General features: G+C 47.0%; 1 protein-coding gene across 1 annotated transcript in view; it reads left to right on the top strand.

The window, feature by feature from the left end:
• RIMS4 (regulating synaptic membrane exocytosis 4) overlaps positions 1-14,909 on the top strand; it is a 54,737-nt gene extending 39,828 nt beyond the window's left edge. Inside the window, exons 3-6 of the mRNA XM_014943796.1 lie at positions 8,900-9,012; positions 9,672-9,773; positions 10,030-10,169; positions 12,096-14,909. Of these exons, the coding sequence (XP_014799282.1) occupies positions 8,900-9,012; positions 9,672-9,773; positions 10,030-10,169; positions 12,096-12,314 (574 nt within the window). The 3' untranslated portion in view covers positions 12,315-14,909. The remainder of the gene's footprint in view (positions 1-8,899; positions 9,013-9,671; positions 9,774-10,029; positions 10,170-12,095) is intronic.
• Positions 14,910-18,424: the final 3,515 nt, after the last annotated feature.

Consider the following 18,424-nt stretch of genomic DNA (forward strand, 5'->3'; position numbering starts at 1 on the left):
AGGAGACTCTCCCCCCACCTTTCTTCTGGATGAAGGAAGTGTGCGTTGCCATCCCTGGTTTTTAAAACCAGAGCTGGAGAACTTAGGTGTGCGTTAGATGTGGAGTATAGCACATTTCTTAGTTCAGCTGTGCAAGTCAAACCATTCAGGTGCATGGCTGTGTTTAGGCAACATGCTTATTGATTGCAACTTTGTGCACTAAGAGGACAAAAAAAAGGTCATTTAGCAAGTAGTTACGAGAACAGAACAATGATTTCTGAACCCTGGGCTCAAACACGTGTATGTACTAGGCACAGCGGAGCACCTCTGTAAGAGTATATTGCTTCTAAAGGCTGGAGTTGATGGCAAATAGGCAGTTGTGTGGATAGTGTGAATAAATCCATGAAAAGCACAAGACGAAATGTTATCTTCTGAAAATAGCTGTTGTCTGGGTGTGCCAGGGGGTGGCTCTGTTGAAGCACCGTGTCGCTTCTAAAGGCTTGAGTTGATGGCAAATAGGCGGTTGTGTGGATAGTGTGAATAAATCCATGAAATGAAGGAAGTGTGCGTTGCCATCCCTGGTTTTTAAAACCAGAGCTGGAGAACTTAGGTGTGCGTTAGATGTGGAGTATAGCACATTTCTTAGTTCAGCTGTGCAAGTCAAACCATTCAGGTGCATGGCTGTGTTTAGGCAACATGCTTATTGATTGCAACTTTGTGCACTAAGAGGACAAAAAAAAGGTCATTTAGCAAGTAGTTATGAGAACAGAACAATGATTTCTGAACCCTGGGCTCAAACACGTGTATGTACTAGGCACAGCGGAGCACCTCTGTAAGAGTATATTGCTTCTAAAGGCTGGAGTTGATGGCAAATAGGCAGTTGTGTGGATAGTGTGAATAAATCCATGAAAAGCACAACACAAAATGTTATCTTCTGAAAATAGCTGTTGTCTGGGTGTGCCAGGGGGTGGCTCTGTTGAAGCACCACTATCCCACCTGGATGAACCCACAGCAGAGCAGCTCTGCAGAAGACGAGATGTGCAAGTATAATAGAGAGGCAGTAATGGGGATTTGGTCCAAGGGACACACACGGACAAAGTCTTCTCAGAGTGCCCCTCTTCTTGACAAAGCTCCTCAGCAAAAGGGGGTTACACCCAGCCTGTGAAGGGAGCAGGCGACGAACACCTCACTCTGCATTTCCAGTGTGTGGCCATTACAAGCTGGTACAATCCACACCGATCACAAAGTCTTGTAAGACAGAATTAAAAAGTACTGTATCAAGGACAAAAGAAAGGAAATAGGCTGGGTCTGTGCTTTGAACTGATAACTCATGAGTGGTGTTGGGGACTAATATGCAAAGAGGGGGGACTAGAAAGAGATTTGGAAGGAAAAAGTCAAGCAAAGCACCAGAATAAATTCTCTAGGGAGGGATTTTAAGAACAGGTTAGACAAGCAGCTGTCAGGGATGATGTAAATAAAGCTGTTCTGGCCTTGAGACCTGGGTTGTGGGGTGGGTGACCCATGAAGATGCTGCCTTGCCATATTTCCTGCAAGTTTTGCGAGGTTTCGACAAGCTGATTCTGCAGACGCTTGCGGCAGCGTAATGGTATACCTGGCATGCAGAGTCCCAGAAGCAATTTAAAAATAGATTTAGAAAAGAGGTCAGACAAACTCCGCATGGACAGGAAAAGAAATTAATGACACATTTTCCCTAAATGTGTCTGTGCTGTTACACGCTTTGCATGCTAATGGGCAGGCGGTGACGGGTGGGGGTGCAGGAGAAGGCTGAGCAGAGCCACCAATGCGGTAGGAGAGGCATCGGCACGGGGGCTCTGATTCTTTTTTTATATCATTTTATATGGAAACTGGCATTGTCCACGTAGGCATTCAGACCCTGATCAGTTTACAAGCCAGCTTTGGAAAGCTAGTTCTCCATTTGAATATATCTGAGGAAAAATGACCTTGCCGTGAAGGAACCGACTGCTCAATGCTGTACACGTGGGGAGGGAGGACACAGATCTTTGCAACGGGCAGGTCGGGAAACACTGCTACCTTGAGAGAGCAGAGCAGCAAGCAGCTGGCAAAGAGCCTTTAAGCCACTCTTAAATTACACTACAGAGGACAGATTTCATATGCCCTGACCTACAGCGTGCAGCGCAGGAGCACAGTCTTCAGAGATTGCTGCACAGATTTGCTAAATAATCAGGATTATGAATGTTGTGTTTAAAAAGAAGAACATCTAGGCAATCTCAGCCCCAGTTTGAGCAGACGGTTTTATTCTGCATAGAAAAGTGTAGCAAAAGAATTTTTTTTTTTTTTTTTTTTTCTTAAATGCAATCCCATTTTTCACGTAGTGGGAATGGTGATGAGGTCCAGGTTCTGCGTGGGGATGCCTGGGGCTGGGCTGCGAGCTCTGCTGGCCCTGTCACCTCCCAGCCCGGTGTCTGCGTGGTCTTGTCTCCCTCTCGCGGGTGTCCAGATGACTGCAAGGGGAGCCCATGTCCCCTGCTGTCCCCAGGGGTGTCCCTGCTGCCGTGCCGCCACGCTAGCTGGCTGCTGTGTCAGGGACAGCTTGGGTTTAGAAATAAATGGCTGTTTTATCCATGTGTCTGAAATGGGTTTTGCAGCTTGTGCTGAGCCTTGGAGTGGATGTGGTAGCTGTGCAAATAAAATTCATGTTTGTGCAGGCTTCTGATGATGCTTCTATGCATTTAGAGGGCTCGGGGATCCCAGGATCCAGGGGTCTCCAGAGCATCATGGATCCAGGGGTCTCCAGAGCATCATGGATCCAGGGGTCTCCAGAGCATCATCCCGCTGCTACCCCTGCTCTGCTTCCTTACCTGCAGCCGAGAGCTGTATTCTCTGGGTCCTTCAGCAAAATGTCCTTCATTTGTCCTTGGCACCCTGGAGGTGTCACTGACCTCCCTGTACTCAATCTGTGCCTTCAGGTCAATAACAGAGTCACGTTCAACTTAAAACCAATTCCCCAGCAAAACCCCGTAATCTTTAACTTCATTAAAATCATTCTCATTCAGCTGTGGCAAAGCAAAGCCCATGAATCATGATTAGTGCAAGCAGAGGGCCAGAGAAGAGATAATTAATTTCTCTTTGCTGTTCAAAAGGCTGCGCTGCCCTCGCTCAGTGGAGGATTTGTGCCCTTTAGACAAAAGGCTGGCGAGTGTCACCTGTTAATCTCCTCTGCGTGCGGCTCTTTGTCAGCACGAGAGGGTCCTGCCGCAGCCCCACTCCCCAGGGCACTGCTGGTTGTGACAGTTGCTATTTGCAAATCAGCTGCAAAACGCTCCCACTTTATTCCTCCAGCTATTTTTAGCACTTCTTTTTAGATTGCAATAAAAAAAAAAAAGACATCTTGTATCGGTGATAACCAGGTTGTAGCGATTTCTCGCGGTTTCTCCCCTGAAGGGAGAGGTGTGTTTGGTGATGGGAGAGGAAGGGCTTTCCAGGGTTGCTCCAGCACGTGTGGAACCATCTGCTGGCTGTCACCCAAGGTGGAGTCACCACTGTCACCTGCGGCGGATCCCTCCGGGAGCTCATCCAGCGTGTGGTGGCTCAGCTGGAGAGCCGGTGGCTGAGTCAAGGGCAGGTGAGAAACGGCTGGGTTTCTTCAGAGGTCAGGCAGGAGAAGTCTGCTGAGCGTGCAGCGTGAGGCAGAGCAGCCGTGGAGGGCCCTTGGGAGCACCGGGGCTGCATTTAAAGACCTGAAAGAAGTCACAGTGGTCCCTGGAGCTTTTTTCCTCCCTTCTTCGGCTGCAGGAGAAGCGAGTGAGTGGAGGGGGAAGCTCTGTCCCACCAATCTCAGAATCACACCGTACGCAGCCCCCTCACCTCAGCATCCCAGCTTCTCCCCGAGCACTTGACAGACAGAGCTCACTGAGCTGGATTTGAGCATCCTAAATTTAGCCAATGCAGCTAAATGGTTCCTGCTGGTTTTAATTCACATTCATACTAAATTTCTGCAGCTTTATTTTCCCCTCCCCTCTCCTCTCAAGGGAGAAGCAATGGCTTTCTTGGAGGTAGCTTATGATTTTTCCAGGCAGAAATTGTTTCCATTCCAGGGTTATTGGCAATACCCAAATATATGTCCAGGAATCAGTCAAAGCCAAGGAGCCTGATTTAGAGCTGCTGCTTCTAATGTCTAATAAAGCAGCATCGCAAAAGGTCAGCCTCTGTGCAGCATAGCAGCCGGTCCCACCAGCTGATGGCATAATCTATTAAAGAATTTATTCCCTACATCTTCCCTTCCCAGTCAAATCGAACAAGAGCGGGGAGCATTAACTGTCTAACCTAATATTGAGTTTCATATAGTGCTGGTAAACCTATTAACTGAGGCTGTTAGCCAAACTGCCGGAGCCTTGACCTTGGCCTGCGTTTTCAAGTGGGCTTTTGCCGTTCCTCTCGACATCTGCCTCGGTGCTCCAAGGCAGCAGCAGCTTCATTGCTCTCCTTGGGAGGGTCCATGGACAACCCCTGGTGTCCTGCCCTCTTCCTGTAGTTTGCACTGAGGAGCATTCCTCATTTCGAGGTCATCCTCAGCCCTCTGACTTCTCCATCTGTAGGGAGGTAACAGCAACGTTTGCTTTGGGGTAAACACTACCAGTTGTTGGTGGTTCACCTTTAGCCCAACAGCTCTTGTTCTTGTGCTTTTCAACATGGTTCTTCATGCTCTCCTGCTGTTTTGCTGGCACTGATGTTGGCTGTGGCATCAGCTGCTCCGTTACCAGGTGCTTTTATTTCTTCCAGAGCTGCCCCAGCTGCTGGGCAGAGCCTTTGGGAGCGGTGTTTGCCCAGAGGAGGTCCCTTCTTCGGCTGCAGGAGAAGCGAGTGAGTGGAGGGGGAAGCTCTGTCCCACCAATCTCAGAATCACACCGTACGCAGCCCCCTCACCTCAGCATCCCAGCTTCTCCCCGAGCACTTGACAGACAGAGCTCACTGAGCTGGATTTGAGCATCCTAAATTTAGCCAATGCAGCTAAATGGTTCCTGCTGGTTTTAATTCACATTCATACTAAATTTCTGCAGCTTTATTTTCCCCTCCCCTCTCCTCTCAAGGGAGAAGCAATGGCTTTCTTGGAGGTAGCTTATGATTTTTCCAGGCAGAAATTGTTTCCATTCCAGGGTTATTGGCAATACCCAAATATATGTCCAGGAATCAGTCAAAGCCAAGGAGCCTGATTTAGAGCTGCTGCTTCTAATGTCTAATAAAGCAGCATCGCAAAAGGTCAGCCTCTGTGCAACAGAGCAGCCGGTCCCACCAGCTAATGGCATAATCTATTAAAGAATTTATTCCCTACATCTTCCCTTCCCAGTCAAATCTAACAAGAGCGGGGAGCATTAACTGTCTAACCTAATATTGAGTTTCATATAGTGCTGGTAAACCTATTAACTGAGGCTGTTAGCCAAACTGCCGGAGCCTTGACCTTGGCCTGCGTTTTCAAGTGGGCTTTTGCCGTTCCTCTCGACATCTGCCTCGGTGCTCCAAGGCAGCAGCAGCTTCATTGCTCTCCTTGGGAGGGTCCATGCTGGTGTCCTGCCCTCTCCCTGTAGTTTGCACTGAGGAGCATTCCTCATTTCGAGGTCATCCTCAGCCCTCTGACTTCTCCATCTGTAGGGAGGTAACAGCAACGTTTGCTTTGGGGTAAACACTACCAGTTGTTGGTGGTTCACCTTTAGCCCAACAGCTCTTGTTCTTGTGCTTTTCAACATGGTTCTTCATGCTCTCCTGCTGTTTTGCTGGCACTGATGTTGGCTGTGGCATCAGCTGCTCCGTTACCAGGTGCTTTTATTTCTTCCAGAGCTGCCCCAGCTGCTGGGCAGAGCCTTTGGGAGCGGTGTTTGCCCAGAGGAGGTTGAGCTGGTGTGCGAGAGCGCGGGTGGTTTCTCTCCACGTGTGTATCGAGCACAAATACTTGGCATCAGCCTTTGACGTGATTCTCTCCCCAGCAGGTAAGGGGAGGTGGTCCCCTGTGGCAGGTTTTGTGAATTATTTTGAGTATTCAGGGGCCAGAAGGGTGTCTCTTCTTTGCTGCCCTGCAGCGGGTGGAGTTTTTGTGGGTGTTTTCTCCCAGCTTTGTGTCCCCACTGCAATAATGCAGCCAGATTTCACCCCAGAGAGGGATGTCTCTGTCACCCGGTTCTGAATATGCTGCGGGCTCTCTCAGTGCTAGGCTTGACTCAGGCCTGGGCTTCCCCTCTGCTCTCCTGGTCCTCAGCATCTTGTTAATGAGCCCGAGCATCTGTTTGGAGCGAACATTTCCCTGAACGGCTGTGGGTTGTCTTGCCAGCTTGTTATTTACGTGCTCCTTCAGGTCACATACTCCCCAGGGTAGGAGTGAGACCCAGGCTCTGCCCATTTATCTTCCATGAATTGAGGAGAACAAAGAAAACATTTACCTTCTGGCTGATAGTCCATTCATCTCCTGCTGAATCTTATGTCTTTCTCTGTCAGGTCTCCTTTTTTCTTGAACTATTTTGGGTTCTCTAAGCACTAGTTTTCATCGGTTTTTGACCCTCTATGGGCAGCTCAAAACGCCCGAGCCAGCAGTCTCCACGAGTCTCGTTGGTCTTTGCGTGCACCAGGACTCACTTCTTCCCTCCTTGTATGGGCAAATCATGAGCCTGATAAAGCCCTCCTGGCTCCGGGCTCCCCTTTTCCCTGCTTTCCCCATCACGTCCCTGTCCCTGCAGATTTACCAGCCTGGGGACATCTCCGTGCAGTCTGTCCCCAGCAGCCTTGCTGCACACCCAGCATCTCTCCCCTGCTCCCGTGCGTAGGACGCTGCTCCCCACGGGGGTCTGTCCCTTTGGGACCAGCAGATACAGCTGGGTGATGGGGCAGGAGTTGGGGACCCACAGGGCACCCCACGCTGCCAGGATGGACAGTGGCACTGAGGATGTGCACCTGAGGAGTCGGTGACCCTGAAAGCTGAGAAAAATATTAAGCTTTCTCTGTAAATAATGCCAATTATAAATCCTGCTGTTCCTGTTGTATCTCAAAATATCACCTGGAGTGTTTGTGCAAAGAGTGAACGCAGGGTGAAAAAACACCAAGCCAGGGAAAATCCACCCTGTGCAGAGCCCCTCCCAAGCCTGTCTTCCAGGACACCAAGGCTCCCTCCTCCGTCATCCCTCTTCACAAAGGTGACATTTGTAAAGAGCTCAAGGGCAGGATTTTCCACGCTGGAGGCTCAGCAGCTCCCTGTGTAGCAGCGATAACCAGGTTTCTCCGGGAGCCGGGTCAGCGCGGAGGGGAGGTGCGGTGCTGCGTGGAAAAGTCTGGCCATTTCATTCAGTGCCCCTGTCACAGTGAGCTGAGCCACCCCATGAAGCTGTCACAAGGACATGTGCCACTGACACCTCCTCTTCAGTCCCGTGCGTGGCAAGATGCTGAGGTGTGTGTGCTGCCTTCCTCCTTCCTCATAGGAATAAATAAATATTCCCCTGGGGCTGAGACCAGCTCTGCAAATAGCTAATAAGAGCTGAAATCCCAACCTGAAATTAACGCCCTTTTTGCTGAATAGGGTTTAAAAGAGTTTCTTTTTTTTAAAATGTCTTTTAAATGTAACTGGCTTGCAGGGGGGAATCAATGAGTCTTTGTGGCTGACTCAGGCTGCGTGAGAGCCCACGGTCCCCAGCCCGCCCTGCAGGCAGGGTTCCCTCTCCGGCTTCATTCCTACTGAACATGCAGCCTCCCCGCCATATTCCTTTGTAAGAAGTGAATTTGGGGCAGCAGGGAGCTGTGTCATGATGTGGGTAATTGTCCCCCGCCAAGGACATTTGGAAGAGTGCAGGAGGTTCCTAATTGTGCCTGACCTCGGTGTGCAGCAGCTTCCCTGGAGCAAAACCCAGCGCGGTAGCATGGGTAGCCTGGCACAAAGCCCCTGACCTGTGTTTCACCAGCTGTGTTTCAGTTCAGCAGATGCCTGCAGGACAAAAGTCAGTGTCGAATGGTGGCCTCAAGCCTCCTCCTTAAACATTCACAGCAAGCAGGGCAGCAAGGTTTCCCACAGCCGGTGATAACAGCTGCGTAAATGGGGGTACAACTGGGTAAACCTTGATTTGTATCAATGTCCCACAGGGTTTGACCCTTTTGAGTTGCTTCACCCGTGTCCAGTGGGTGACCAGCACCTGTAGCCATGCTGTAGATCAGCCTTAGGTTCCTGGTGAATAGATCTGGAGGCTGTGTCCCCATGTTTTGCTGCAGTGACTGCAGCAGAGTCATTGCTGGTGTTTCAAGGTGTTGTCCCTTTAGCCTTGCACCAGTTTTCAAGTCTTCCTCATGATCACTTCAGACCTGGTTGTGGAAGCAGGTATAAAAACTGCACAGTGGATGTGATGGGTGCTTCTGGTGTTGAGCAGTAAGAAGTGGGGTCTTCTCATCAAGAAGGAGATGCATCGCTCTGTGTGTGTAAGAAATAAATAGGGAATTAAGTGCCAATGGGATTGATGCCAGCAGCCCTCAGTTCACTTTTAACTGCTGCTCTAGAGACATTATTCCCCCCCTGCCCCGAAATGATGACTGGGAAGGGCCAGCTACCAGGAGAGATCCTATGAGCTGTACTAGGAAGCTGCTTAGATTCTAATGCTATCTGGAATAGGTGACAGGCTGCATATGAGCCTGAGATGGCAGAGATTTTCATTACAGACAATTAGTTATAGTTGAACAAGTATTAACCAGCTGGTGACTGCAACCATTACTGATTTGGGTTTTTTTTTTTTAACAAGTAAAGAGTTTTTAAATGGATTCTTTGTAACTAAACTGCCAGGAAATCAGGGAGTTTTGTAAGAGAAAAAGGCTTCTGTAGATGTCATTCATTTCAACGATGTATTAAATCTGGTTCTTTAGTTACTGGATTGCTTTAAAATGCAAATTAACCACTTGCCAAAATCAATTTCTCTTGCAGCTTGAATTTCAGTGGAGTCCATCTGGCATCTGCTGGGCAGTTTAGTGACTTCCTGGGGAGCATGGGCCCTGCACAATTTGTTGGGCGTCAGACCTTGGCCACCACCTCGATGGGTAAGGCACACAAAGATGTTAGGTAGCTTTAATTTAATCTTGAACAGACTGCTCCTACAAGCCACCTAATAATGTGTCCAGCATCTGCTGCTCTACCACTCCTCTGCTCCGTTTCTCTGTTAAATCAAGCAAGATTGGCTGGAAGGTTTTGCTGATCGCTGCCAATGCGGTGTTGGTAGGAGAGCACCAGCTTTATGCTTTCCTCTGTCAGATCCAAAAGGCACAGACTAAGTAAAACGCAGCTAAAATCCTCAAAATGCATCCTGTGCATCTTTGTGTTTTACTTGCTTTCTAAGGCCCGCCAGGCTCTGTAAAGATTTTCTTATGGTCCACCTTAATTGCATTTTCCAAAGCAGCCTGCAGCTCTAGGCACTCCAGTTTGGGAGAGGTGAGAGGGTGGCTGCCACTGAAGAGTGTGAGACTGAGTCACCCCAAGCCGTGTTAGAGGGGTGACATTAGAGATTGCTTTTGAAAATGTGGGCTTGAGTCACTGCAGAGCTGCTCCAGAATAACGCAGGAGGAGATCAGGCACTCAGGGCCTGCAGTTTGTTGCAGCTCTAGCAGGAATGACATGAGGATTGTTCTTTTTGATAACGTCCTAGTAGCCCACAGGCATATCGTTTTGAAAGTCTTCTGTCTATTTTGACATTTTGGTTTAGGGGATGTGGAAATTGGCTTGCAAGAGCGAAATGGGCAGCTAGAAGTGGATATCATTCAGGCTCGAGGACTGACACCAAAGCCCGGCTCCAAAACACTGCCAGGTAGTATGCTTTGACCTCCTAAAGTAATTCACTGACCCCCAGCCTCCTGCGATGCTTGTGAATAGGAAAAAAATTAATTTTGCTTGGCTTCTGCAGAACTAAGCAGTCTGTATGCCCTATTCAAAATAAGGCTGGTTGAGCAAATCTTTTCACGGCTGTAAATGCCTTCTTTAGAAATACCTGAGACATGGCACTCTGTCTTTTCTAAAGTGAGCATGACGTTTTTTTCATATTTGACCATATTTATTTTTTCCAGCTGCTTACATCAAAGCTTACCTGCTAGAGAATGGCGTGTGCATTGCGAAAAAGAAGACAAAAGTGGCTCGCAAATCATTAGATCCTTTGTACAATCAGGTGTTACTGTTTGCTGAGAGCCCACAGGGCAAAGTATTACAGGTAAGATGAGCAAGTCTCAGCTCTGCCCATCTCTCTCTTCCACCTTTGCTGGAAGATACTAGGTTTGGCAAGGGATCTGGATAATTAACGTAGATGAGAAAAAGGTGATGTTTTCATATTGAACCAAATGCACTCAATCTGAACATACAAAATGGAAAGGAAAACCTTTTTTTCATACTCAAACTGATTATTATTTGACACTCTGTCAGGTAACGTTAGTGTCTAACAGGAAAAGGTTGGTTTTTATTGTTTTCTTTTCCCCCCACCCAGTGAGGAGACAGGTAGTACCTATAGATGCTAAGCAGTCTTGCAGCGTAGGTTGTCTTCGGTGTTTATATCCATTCAGAGCACTCTGCTTGGGCCATCACCCAGTCACATATTCTGCCTTTTTCTACCTCTTTTCTTTTACTGCCATGCATTTTCTGCCACGCTCATATGTTTCTGCACTTATGTTTCCAGAGCAAAGAGTGATTTGCATTGTTAATTCATACCCAAATCATTTCCATCCACTAAAGCCTGGCTACAATCCACCAGTAATACTGATGTAATTAATCCACGAGTTTCTGTTGCTTACCTCCACTGGCGTATGAATTGCCAGCTGAGCTGATGATCCTTCTCATCACTGAGCTCCACCTCGTTTAGCTTGATTAGAAGCATTTTCCCCTGTTGCAACGAGAATGCACTTTTTTGACTGAAATGGGGTGGGACCTGGCTTGGTCTGCTCTTCCCTTGCATGGGTTTCTTACCTGCTGCCTTGCTGCCAGGAAAGGCACTTATTCCAAGAGAATAAAACGAGGAGCTTGGTTCTTTGAAGCTGTCATGCCACCAAACCAGCCTTCTGCAGTGGCTTGCTCCATCTCATGCTGACCTAGTACATTTTTGTCTTTTAATTGGCATTCGTTATCTCTCCTACCTCATTTTACGGAAATTTGTAATGTTCTGGTTATTTGGAGCCTAGGGAAAGAAGCTGCCAGGATTAGCCAGAGATCACTAGTCACCATCATAACCCATCCTCCTCATCCTCTCCTCTTCAGAACACGGACTCGCTCTGGAGTCAGTCGTCACCTTTGTCTTGAGCCACGTAGGGCCACTTGGCCACCTGCAGACCTCCAGCATGCCTAAGCCCATGACCCTCACTACATCTGTTGTTCCACCCACTGGTCTCCATCGTGTCGTAAGTGTGATTCAGCTTTCCCTGCTCGCCTGCCAGCTCTCTTTCATTAGCCCTTCCTCTGCGGCTGCGAGCCCTTCTGGGCAGTCTGTTGTGCTTCCCCTGCATGCCACCCCACGTGTGTCCCTTGCGTCACTGCTCCCTCTTGCCAGCGCTCGGCTCCTGCCCTTTCTCCAGGTGAGTAGCCATCCCTCGTCTCCATCTGCCCTGTGTCATGAGCTCCGAGTGCAGAAGTGAAGACATGATCTTTTCCTCAGAATGTTGCCTCTTGACCCGAGCTATTTTTTTTTTTTTTTGTGGTGTATTTTTCCAGATCAGGAGCCCTTCCTGCTCCTTTTTCCCACAGGCCACCTTTTGCTGTTCCCAAGGCCCACTACGGTGCCAGGGCCAGGTTTTACCTGCAGGTGTTGGAGCTGCAGCTCCAGAGATGCTTTGTGCATGCACTGTCCCTGCCCAGCAGGTAGAACAGCAGAATGGTGTCTAATCCACATGTGCATTTGCTTTTTTTCCAAGGGTGGGTGGGAAGTCTGATAACATTACAATTTGTAAAACTGTGCTTAAAAAAAAAAAAAAGTAAAAATCATCAGGCAGAGCTTCACATATCCAGATTGGTAGCATAAACCTTTCTGCTCTTCTCAGATTATAGTAAAGCCCCGGGAAGTTGGATGAATAGAAGGAAGGATTGATCAGATTTGTGCTTCCCAATCACGTGTGGAATTTGGAGGATTAACTGTGTTCCCCCTCTTGTTCCTAAGGTGATAGTGTGGGGAAACTACGGACGGATGGAACGCAAGCACTTCATGGGAGTCGCCAGGGTCCTCCTGGAAGAACTGGATTTGTCCACTTTAGCAATTGGCTGGTACAAGCTCTTCCCAACCTCCTCGATGGTGGATCCCACTACGGGCCCGCTCCTGCGTCAGTCCTCGCAGCTTTCCCTGGAGAGCACAGTGGGACCCTGCTGTGACAGGTCTTAGTGAGTGAGGAAGGGGGAACTGCTTTTGTTTTTTAAACATGCTGTCAAGGTTTTGTTTGCTGGAACTCTGACCTCAAGCGCAATGCATGTTCAATCAGTTCTTGTGGAGCTGGAAGAGGAGGATAAACCAGTGACCTTAGACAGAAGACGAGGGGGAGGGCGCTCTGCCCTCTCCATCCGAGGAGGAGGTGCCGTGGGGCATGAGTCCTAGTTGTCAAATTAGACATACACCTCTTGTTTCACTTCTCTCGCTGTCATTCTTGGACCTTTGTTTCAGATCAGTATTAACCCTGGAAAGTTGCAGCGTTTGAAAGAATTTGGGGGGAGTAAGGAAGGAATTTTTCATGACCGGGCGTCTTAGAAATTTCTAAGATGGATTCTTTCACGAGAAAGTACCTGACAAATTCAGAGGCTGATATCTGACCTAAAAAGAGCAGGAGCAGAAAGTTTAAGAGGAAGCGTTAGGATTTTATAAGGCCTTTCTTCTTGAAAGGCAAAAAAAGAAAGAAACCTGCAACTCTTTCTTTAGAACCAGTTCCCCATCGCTGAGTCACGTTAACTGTAACGGTGTCGTTGCTGTGTTTTCAAACTGTGCCAAATTACCAGCAAGTGTCTTTCCTGCATTACTTGTCTAACACTGCTGATGAAGCAGACTTGGTGGGAGAATGAGTAGCGCCTACTTAGACCAGACAGTTTGAACAGAGTTTGGGTTTAGCTGGCTAATTAACTGCAATTTTGCTCAGTTAAAAAAAAAACACACAAAAAACAAAAACCCAACCACTAGAAGTGGGAGCTGAACATCAGACTTGCAGCTTGAGATATGTTTTGTATTGTCAGATACAACGTTCTGCAATTTACTGACTCCCTTCCTTGTCGCTGTGCATCCTTCAGTCACAGTGTCTTCTGTCCCCTGCTTTTTCTTCCATCTCCTTTGTACTGGTACATATCTGCTGGAGATGCTGTCCTTCCCAGTGTGCTATGGACTGACCTGAAACAGGACTGTTTGATTCTGCCACGGGAGAGGAGATTGAGGTTTCTGGGGGTGCAGAAGAAAGAAACCTCAGTTTGTCATCTGAGGGGAAGGTGTTGGGGAACGTGTCACCTTCCTGGTGGGGAGAAGGGTGCTTTAGGCAGTCCCGGCAGTCCACAAACATTGTCAAGTGTCCTGCAAGAGGAGATGCGATCCCCAAAGTCTGGAGAGGTGGTGGGTGAGGAATGTGAAGAAGCAGTGGTCACAGCATGTATATTTTGTTAATTAAAGTGCAACGCTAGTTGTAAACGAGTCGTGTAGATGGAGCCAGCAAAGCACATTCTCTGGGCTGCTGAGCTGCCCTGGCTGTTGGCAGCAGAGTCACGTGCTGGAGTAAGTGTGCTAGATCCTTCAGACAATTAAAAGCATATTATCCAAAATCACAGAGAATCTCCAAAGATTTTCTGTTGATAAGACCTCTTTTGGCTAGGTTTTGTCTTAGTTCCTGGTGAGGATTTGATGACTGCTGTCTCAGAAGAGGCTTTTGGAGATGTTTTACTTCGTGATTTAAAAGTGAAGGTCCCATGTCACGTTTAGGAATGAGCAGATTTGTGACCTGTGGTAGAGGCATTCTGAACATTTATTTCTGCATGTGGACCTCAGCTTCGTTAGAATAAAAGCATGAGCGTTGAGTGGATGGTAAAAGCAGTTGCTTTTGGTCCTAGCTTGTCTATGGCATTTTAAATTATTTTGAGATAAATTACAGGATAGATGCAAAAATAATAGGCCTTACAATAATCTCTGTAAAAAAATTATATAATATAAAGGAGAGGGAAGGAGGATAAGGGACATAGAATGAATAGTTTTTTGAGTCTTCAGTGGCAAAAGCCTCAACATTTCAAAGAAATCTCTTAATTTCCTTGATCAACTACGTCTCTGGCCTCTCACTAATTATTTTTTCTAATCGTATTAGACAATTTCTATATATTAGCTAAAGAAAGTTTGTTGCATGCTGGTCAAACTATGTTGTGGCTCTCTCTTTTATTTTTATTTTTAAAAAAAAAAAAGCACATTTACTTGTAATTCAAGTCAGCATCTTTTCCTCTTGGTATGTAGTGAGTACTAGGCAATATTGTATAATATGTGTATGAACTAGAATAGATTAGGTAGATTTAGTGGTTTGTAGCACTGGATCTTTTAATAACTATGTCTTTCAAAGGACCGTGGGGAGCTCCGGGTACATCCCAGACCTGGCAGCTGAGTGACAGAGCTTCTGTCTTTAAGTTATGCTGAAACCTTTCTGTTGGTACTCAGTTTGGACATTATCTATCAGTAATAGCAAGTTAATCACGGTTTTCTGGGGCCAACAAGATGAATGCAACATTTTTGCAGTCTTGAATGGGGTGCAGGAGACTATATAGGCCAAAAATATTCCCCCCCAAAGCCTTTGTTTAATGGCTGTGCGTTGAACAGCTCGGTTCCTGTTCTCCTGGCAAATGTCTCTAGATCCTACCCCTCCAAAAGCTCTGCAAGCTCCATGATGATCAGTTTAGTTACTTAACGCTGAGGACTATCTTCCGTATGTTTTTAATCACGCTAAAAGGTCACTGTCAGGGTAAAAAAAAAGAAAAAAAAGTTACAGTTCTACTTGTGTTATTTTTGTTAACATCTCACATCCTGAAATTTGGAGGCAGTTTTAACTGCCTGCCCCGTCCTGTTTTCTTCTGCATTTTTCCCGTGGTTGGTTGTAGTCCAGTGGTTCTCGCTTTTGTTTTCTACTCACTTCCAAGTCCTGTTTCTCCCCAGTAAGTGAACGCTGCAGCCCCTGGCTGCCATGCACAGCCAAGTCTGGCGAGCTCAGGCGATCTTCCTTCCTAAAGCAGAGTCAGAGGAGCCCTGCTGAGAGTCAGAGCGAGCCCAGCAGAGCAGGGTCCCTGCAGTCCGAATTCCTGCGTCACTCCTGCCCGTGATTCCTGCACTGACCGTGGTTTCTTAGAGTTCAAAAAGAGCTCTTGTAGTTCTCCGTTAATTTAAAAGCTCCCAGTATAGCATCCAAGGCAAGTTGCAGGCTCAGAATAGCTTATTTTTATAAAGCCTAACCTTTTGTGGTTTTTTTTTCCCCCCAAATTTGACTTGCCAGTTTCTGTCTGAGGTGATGTGATAGGACAGTTGGGGTTACCAGCGCGGTCGTGTCAAAAGTAGCAGTTTGTTAGAGCCACGAGCAGCTGAAAACTGAACCTGGGTCCTCTTTGCAAGTCCCGGCTGAGTATTTTTCCTGTGTCTGAGTCCAGCTGTTAGTTACAGTCAGGGAGGGGGAGAGAAGGGAGAGCAGGAGACTGAAAAGAGAAACAGGCTTCATCGTATTTTTGGTCTGTGAGCAATGCTGAGGGATGGGACTGAGGAGAGAGAAACGCCTGCCCAGCTCACGGTTGATTCTCTGTTCCTTGTGCATGAAATACTACATTTTAATGGTAATGGCAGGATTGCTTGCCAAAAAAAATGGGAGAGCTGGTGCCTAAGTGTTACCTGCATCACTATTACTGTGGAAAACCAAGAAATGCTGATGCTGAGAGCAGAATGGTCTCTCCCCAGTGGAATCCCCCGCGCGCAGGGAGGGCAGAGCATGGAAGCCGTGCCTCGCACGCTGCTTTGTCCTCTTGGTCTGGGCAAAAAGCAGCCGTCGCCGTGGTCAGTCCTGGTTTTATTCAGGCAAAACATGTGGTATTTTCTCTTGGTGTTGCTGTCCCTTTGCCCCAGCACAGCTGGGATGCCACAGAGCCAACCCAAGGTCCTCACTCCGCGTTTCAATCCCTGGTCCTGGTGGAGCATCCCTTTGGCACCATGGGGGGGCTGTGTGTCCACGTAATGTTGAGGGATGAGACTGAGGAGAGAGAAACACCTGCCCAGCTCACGGTTGATTCTCTGTTCCTTGTGCATGAAATATTACATTTTAATGGTAATGGCAGGATTGCTTGCCAAAAAAAATGGGAGAGCTGGTGCCTAAGTGTTACCTGCATCACTATTACTGTGGAAAACCAAGAAATGCTGATGCTGAGAGCAGAATGGTCTCTCCCCAGTGGAATCCCCCGCGCGCAGGGAGGGCAGAGCATGGAAGCCGTGCCTCGCACGCTGCTTTGTCCTCTTGGTCTGGGCAAAAAGCAGCCGTCGCCGTGGTCAGTCCTGGTTTTATTCAGGCAAAACATGTGGTATTTTCTCTTGGTGTTGCTGTCCCTTTGCCCCAGCACAGCTGGGATGCCACAGAGCCAACCCAAGGTCCTCACTCCGCGTTTCAATCCCTGGTCCTGGTGGAGCATCCCTTTGGCACCATGGGGGGGCTGTGTGTCCACGGGCAGGGAAAGAGCTGGGTGACTTTATTGTTCAGCCAAGTACATCTCCACTTCTTGGCCATGGATTGTTTCAAAGGCCATTGCAGAATTATTTGCTTTGAATGAAAATAGATATTTAGTGTTTCTAGCTACCGGATCCTTTATCAATGTACTGTTCTAAATTTGCAGGTCTTCTGGAGTATGAATATCACAAGTTCCTGTAAAGGAGCTGTTTTTAAGATGTTGAGGCAGTTAACAGAATCTCAACCTAAGCATGTTTAGTAACGTTTAGACAGCAAGACAACTTTTTTATGAAATTCATTTTAAGTTAGTTTATTACATGCTGTTGGTAATATTTTAAAACAGGAAAAATATTTTTCTTTAAAGACAAAATGCTGTATGTTTTTTAACAGATGACATAATTTAGTGTTTTCAAAAATGTTTAATGTTCTTGGTATGAAGTTTTCTCATTCTTTTGATTTCTATGTTCCTTGTTATATTTTAACAACTTTTTTTTTTTCCAAAAGAAAAGAGGCATATGTAAATAAACACCAGAAAAGAGTCCTATAAGAAATTCTGTTCAAACTGGCCATAAAATTATTAGTAAATATTTGTTCTCGTTCATTAACTCTCAGCTACTATTCAAGCCTTTGTTGAAAGAATTGATGTTGTATTTTCAAGATGAGAACTACTTAGCTAGTTTTGTCATAATCCTGTACTCTGTATAAAAATCTTTTTATAAAGAAAGTCTAATAGGCTAACAAGCAATAATATATTCCATTTGGTGTGCACAGATTGTGACTTGCAGGCTGTAGTACATATTGTTGATACAGTTTATAATTGTCTTGAATCTCAACGCCGTCACTTTTGAAAGCGATCCATATTAACTTTGGTTGTAAAAAAAACGAAGACTGGGCCGTTGCCTTGTGAGATATATTCATCCTATAGACTTCTCTGTGAGTGTATGTGCCCATCGACATGAAATCTCTCTTAGGTGAAGAATGAAACAGCTGTAGGTGACTTCATGCTACAGAGGTAAAAAAAGTAGTTTCGCTATAAACTTCATGACTGTTTCAATCTCCCTGTTTTTCTTAGGCTATTAGTGTTTGTAACTCGATGAGAACGGTTCCCACTGCCACTGTAGCCCTGATACAGCAAAAAAAGCCTTTGCACTCTGGGGCCACACGAGTTCTGCCTGACAGCTGCCTATTTGCCTCGAGATACCAGGGGCAAGCTAAAGGGAGGGGTGTTTTCTTTTCAGAGCAGCAGATTGAGCTGCTCTCCTTTCAAGGCTTTGTGGGTTATTTTGTCCACTTCATAGGTGGCATTTGTCCATCGCGTTAGAAAATTCCACCCAAGGCAGAGAGATTGCGCCTTCACAGAGGTTCACAGGGGGCCTGACATGTACAGCAGGAACAGGCTGTGCTGTGCCGTTCTTCAGAACTTGGCTAACGCTGGGCTCATCTAAAGATTTTTCCAAAGTGGCAGGATCAGGATATTGGATTTTAAGTCAGCTCTGTCGTTGATGCAGCGCATAAAATAAACCGGCTTCAAAACAGCAGCCCAGTTCATTGCCTGTGGATTTCTCGCAGCATTTCCCTGGAGGAGAAAATCTCTGTGTTGATCCCTGGCCATGCAGGCAGCAGGTCTCTGGTTCCCTGGCCATGCAGGCAGCAGGTTGCTGACCCGGTGACGCCGGGAGCCCCGACGAATGATGAAATAATTCACATTTTTTGGTGAAATGCTTTGAGGAGAAAAAGGGACGTGTAAATGCAAAGTGCCGTCAGTAGAGGAATTCAGGGCGTATTGAGACCT

This window comes from Calidris pugnax, unplaced genomic scaffold (genome assembly GCF_001431845.1).
Source record: "Calidris pugnax isolate Ruff unplaced genomic scaffold, ASM143184v1 scaffold118, whole genome shotgun sequence".
Taxonomy (NCBI): domain Eukaryota; kingdom Metazoa; phylum Chordata; class Aves; order Charadriiformes; family Scolopacidae; genus Calidris; species Calidris pugnax.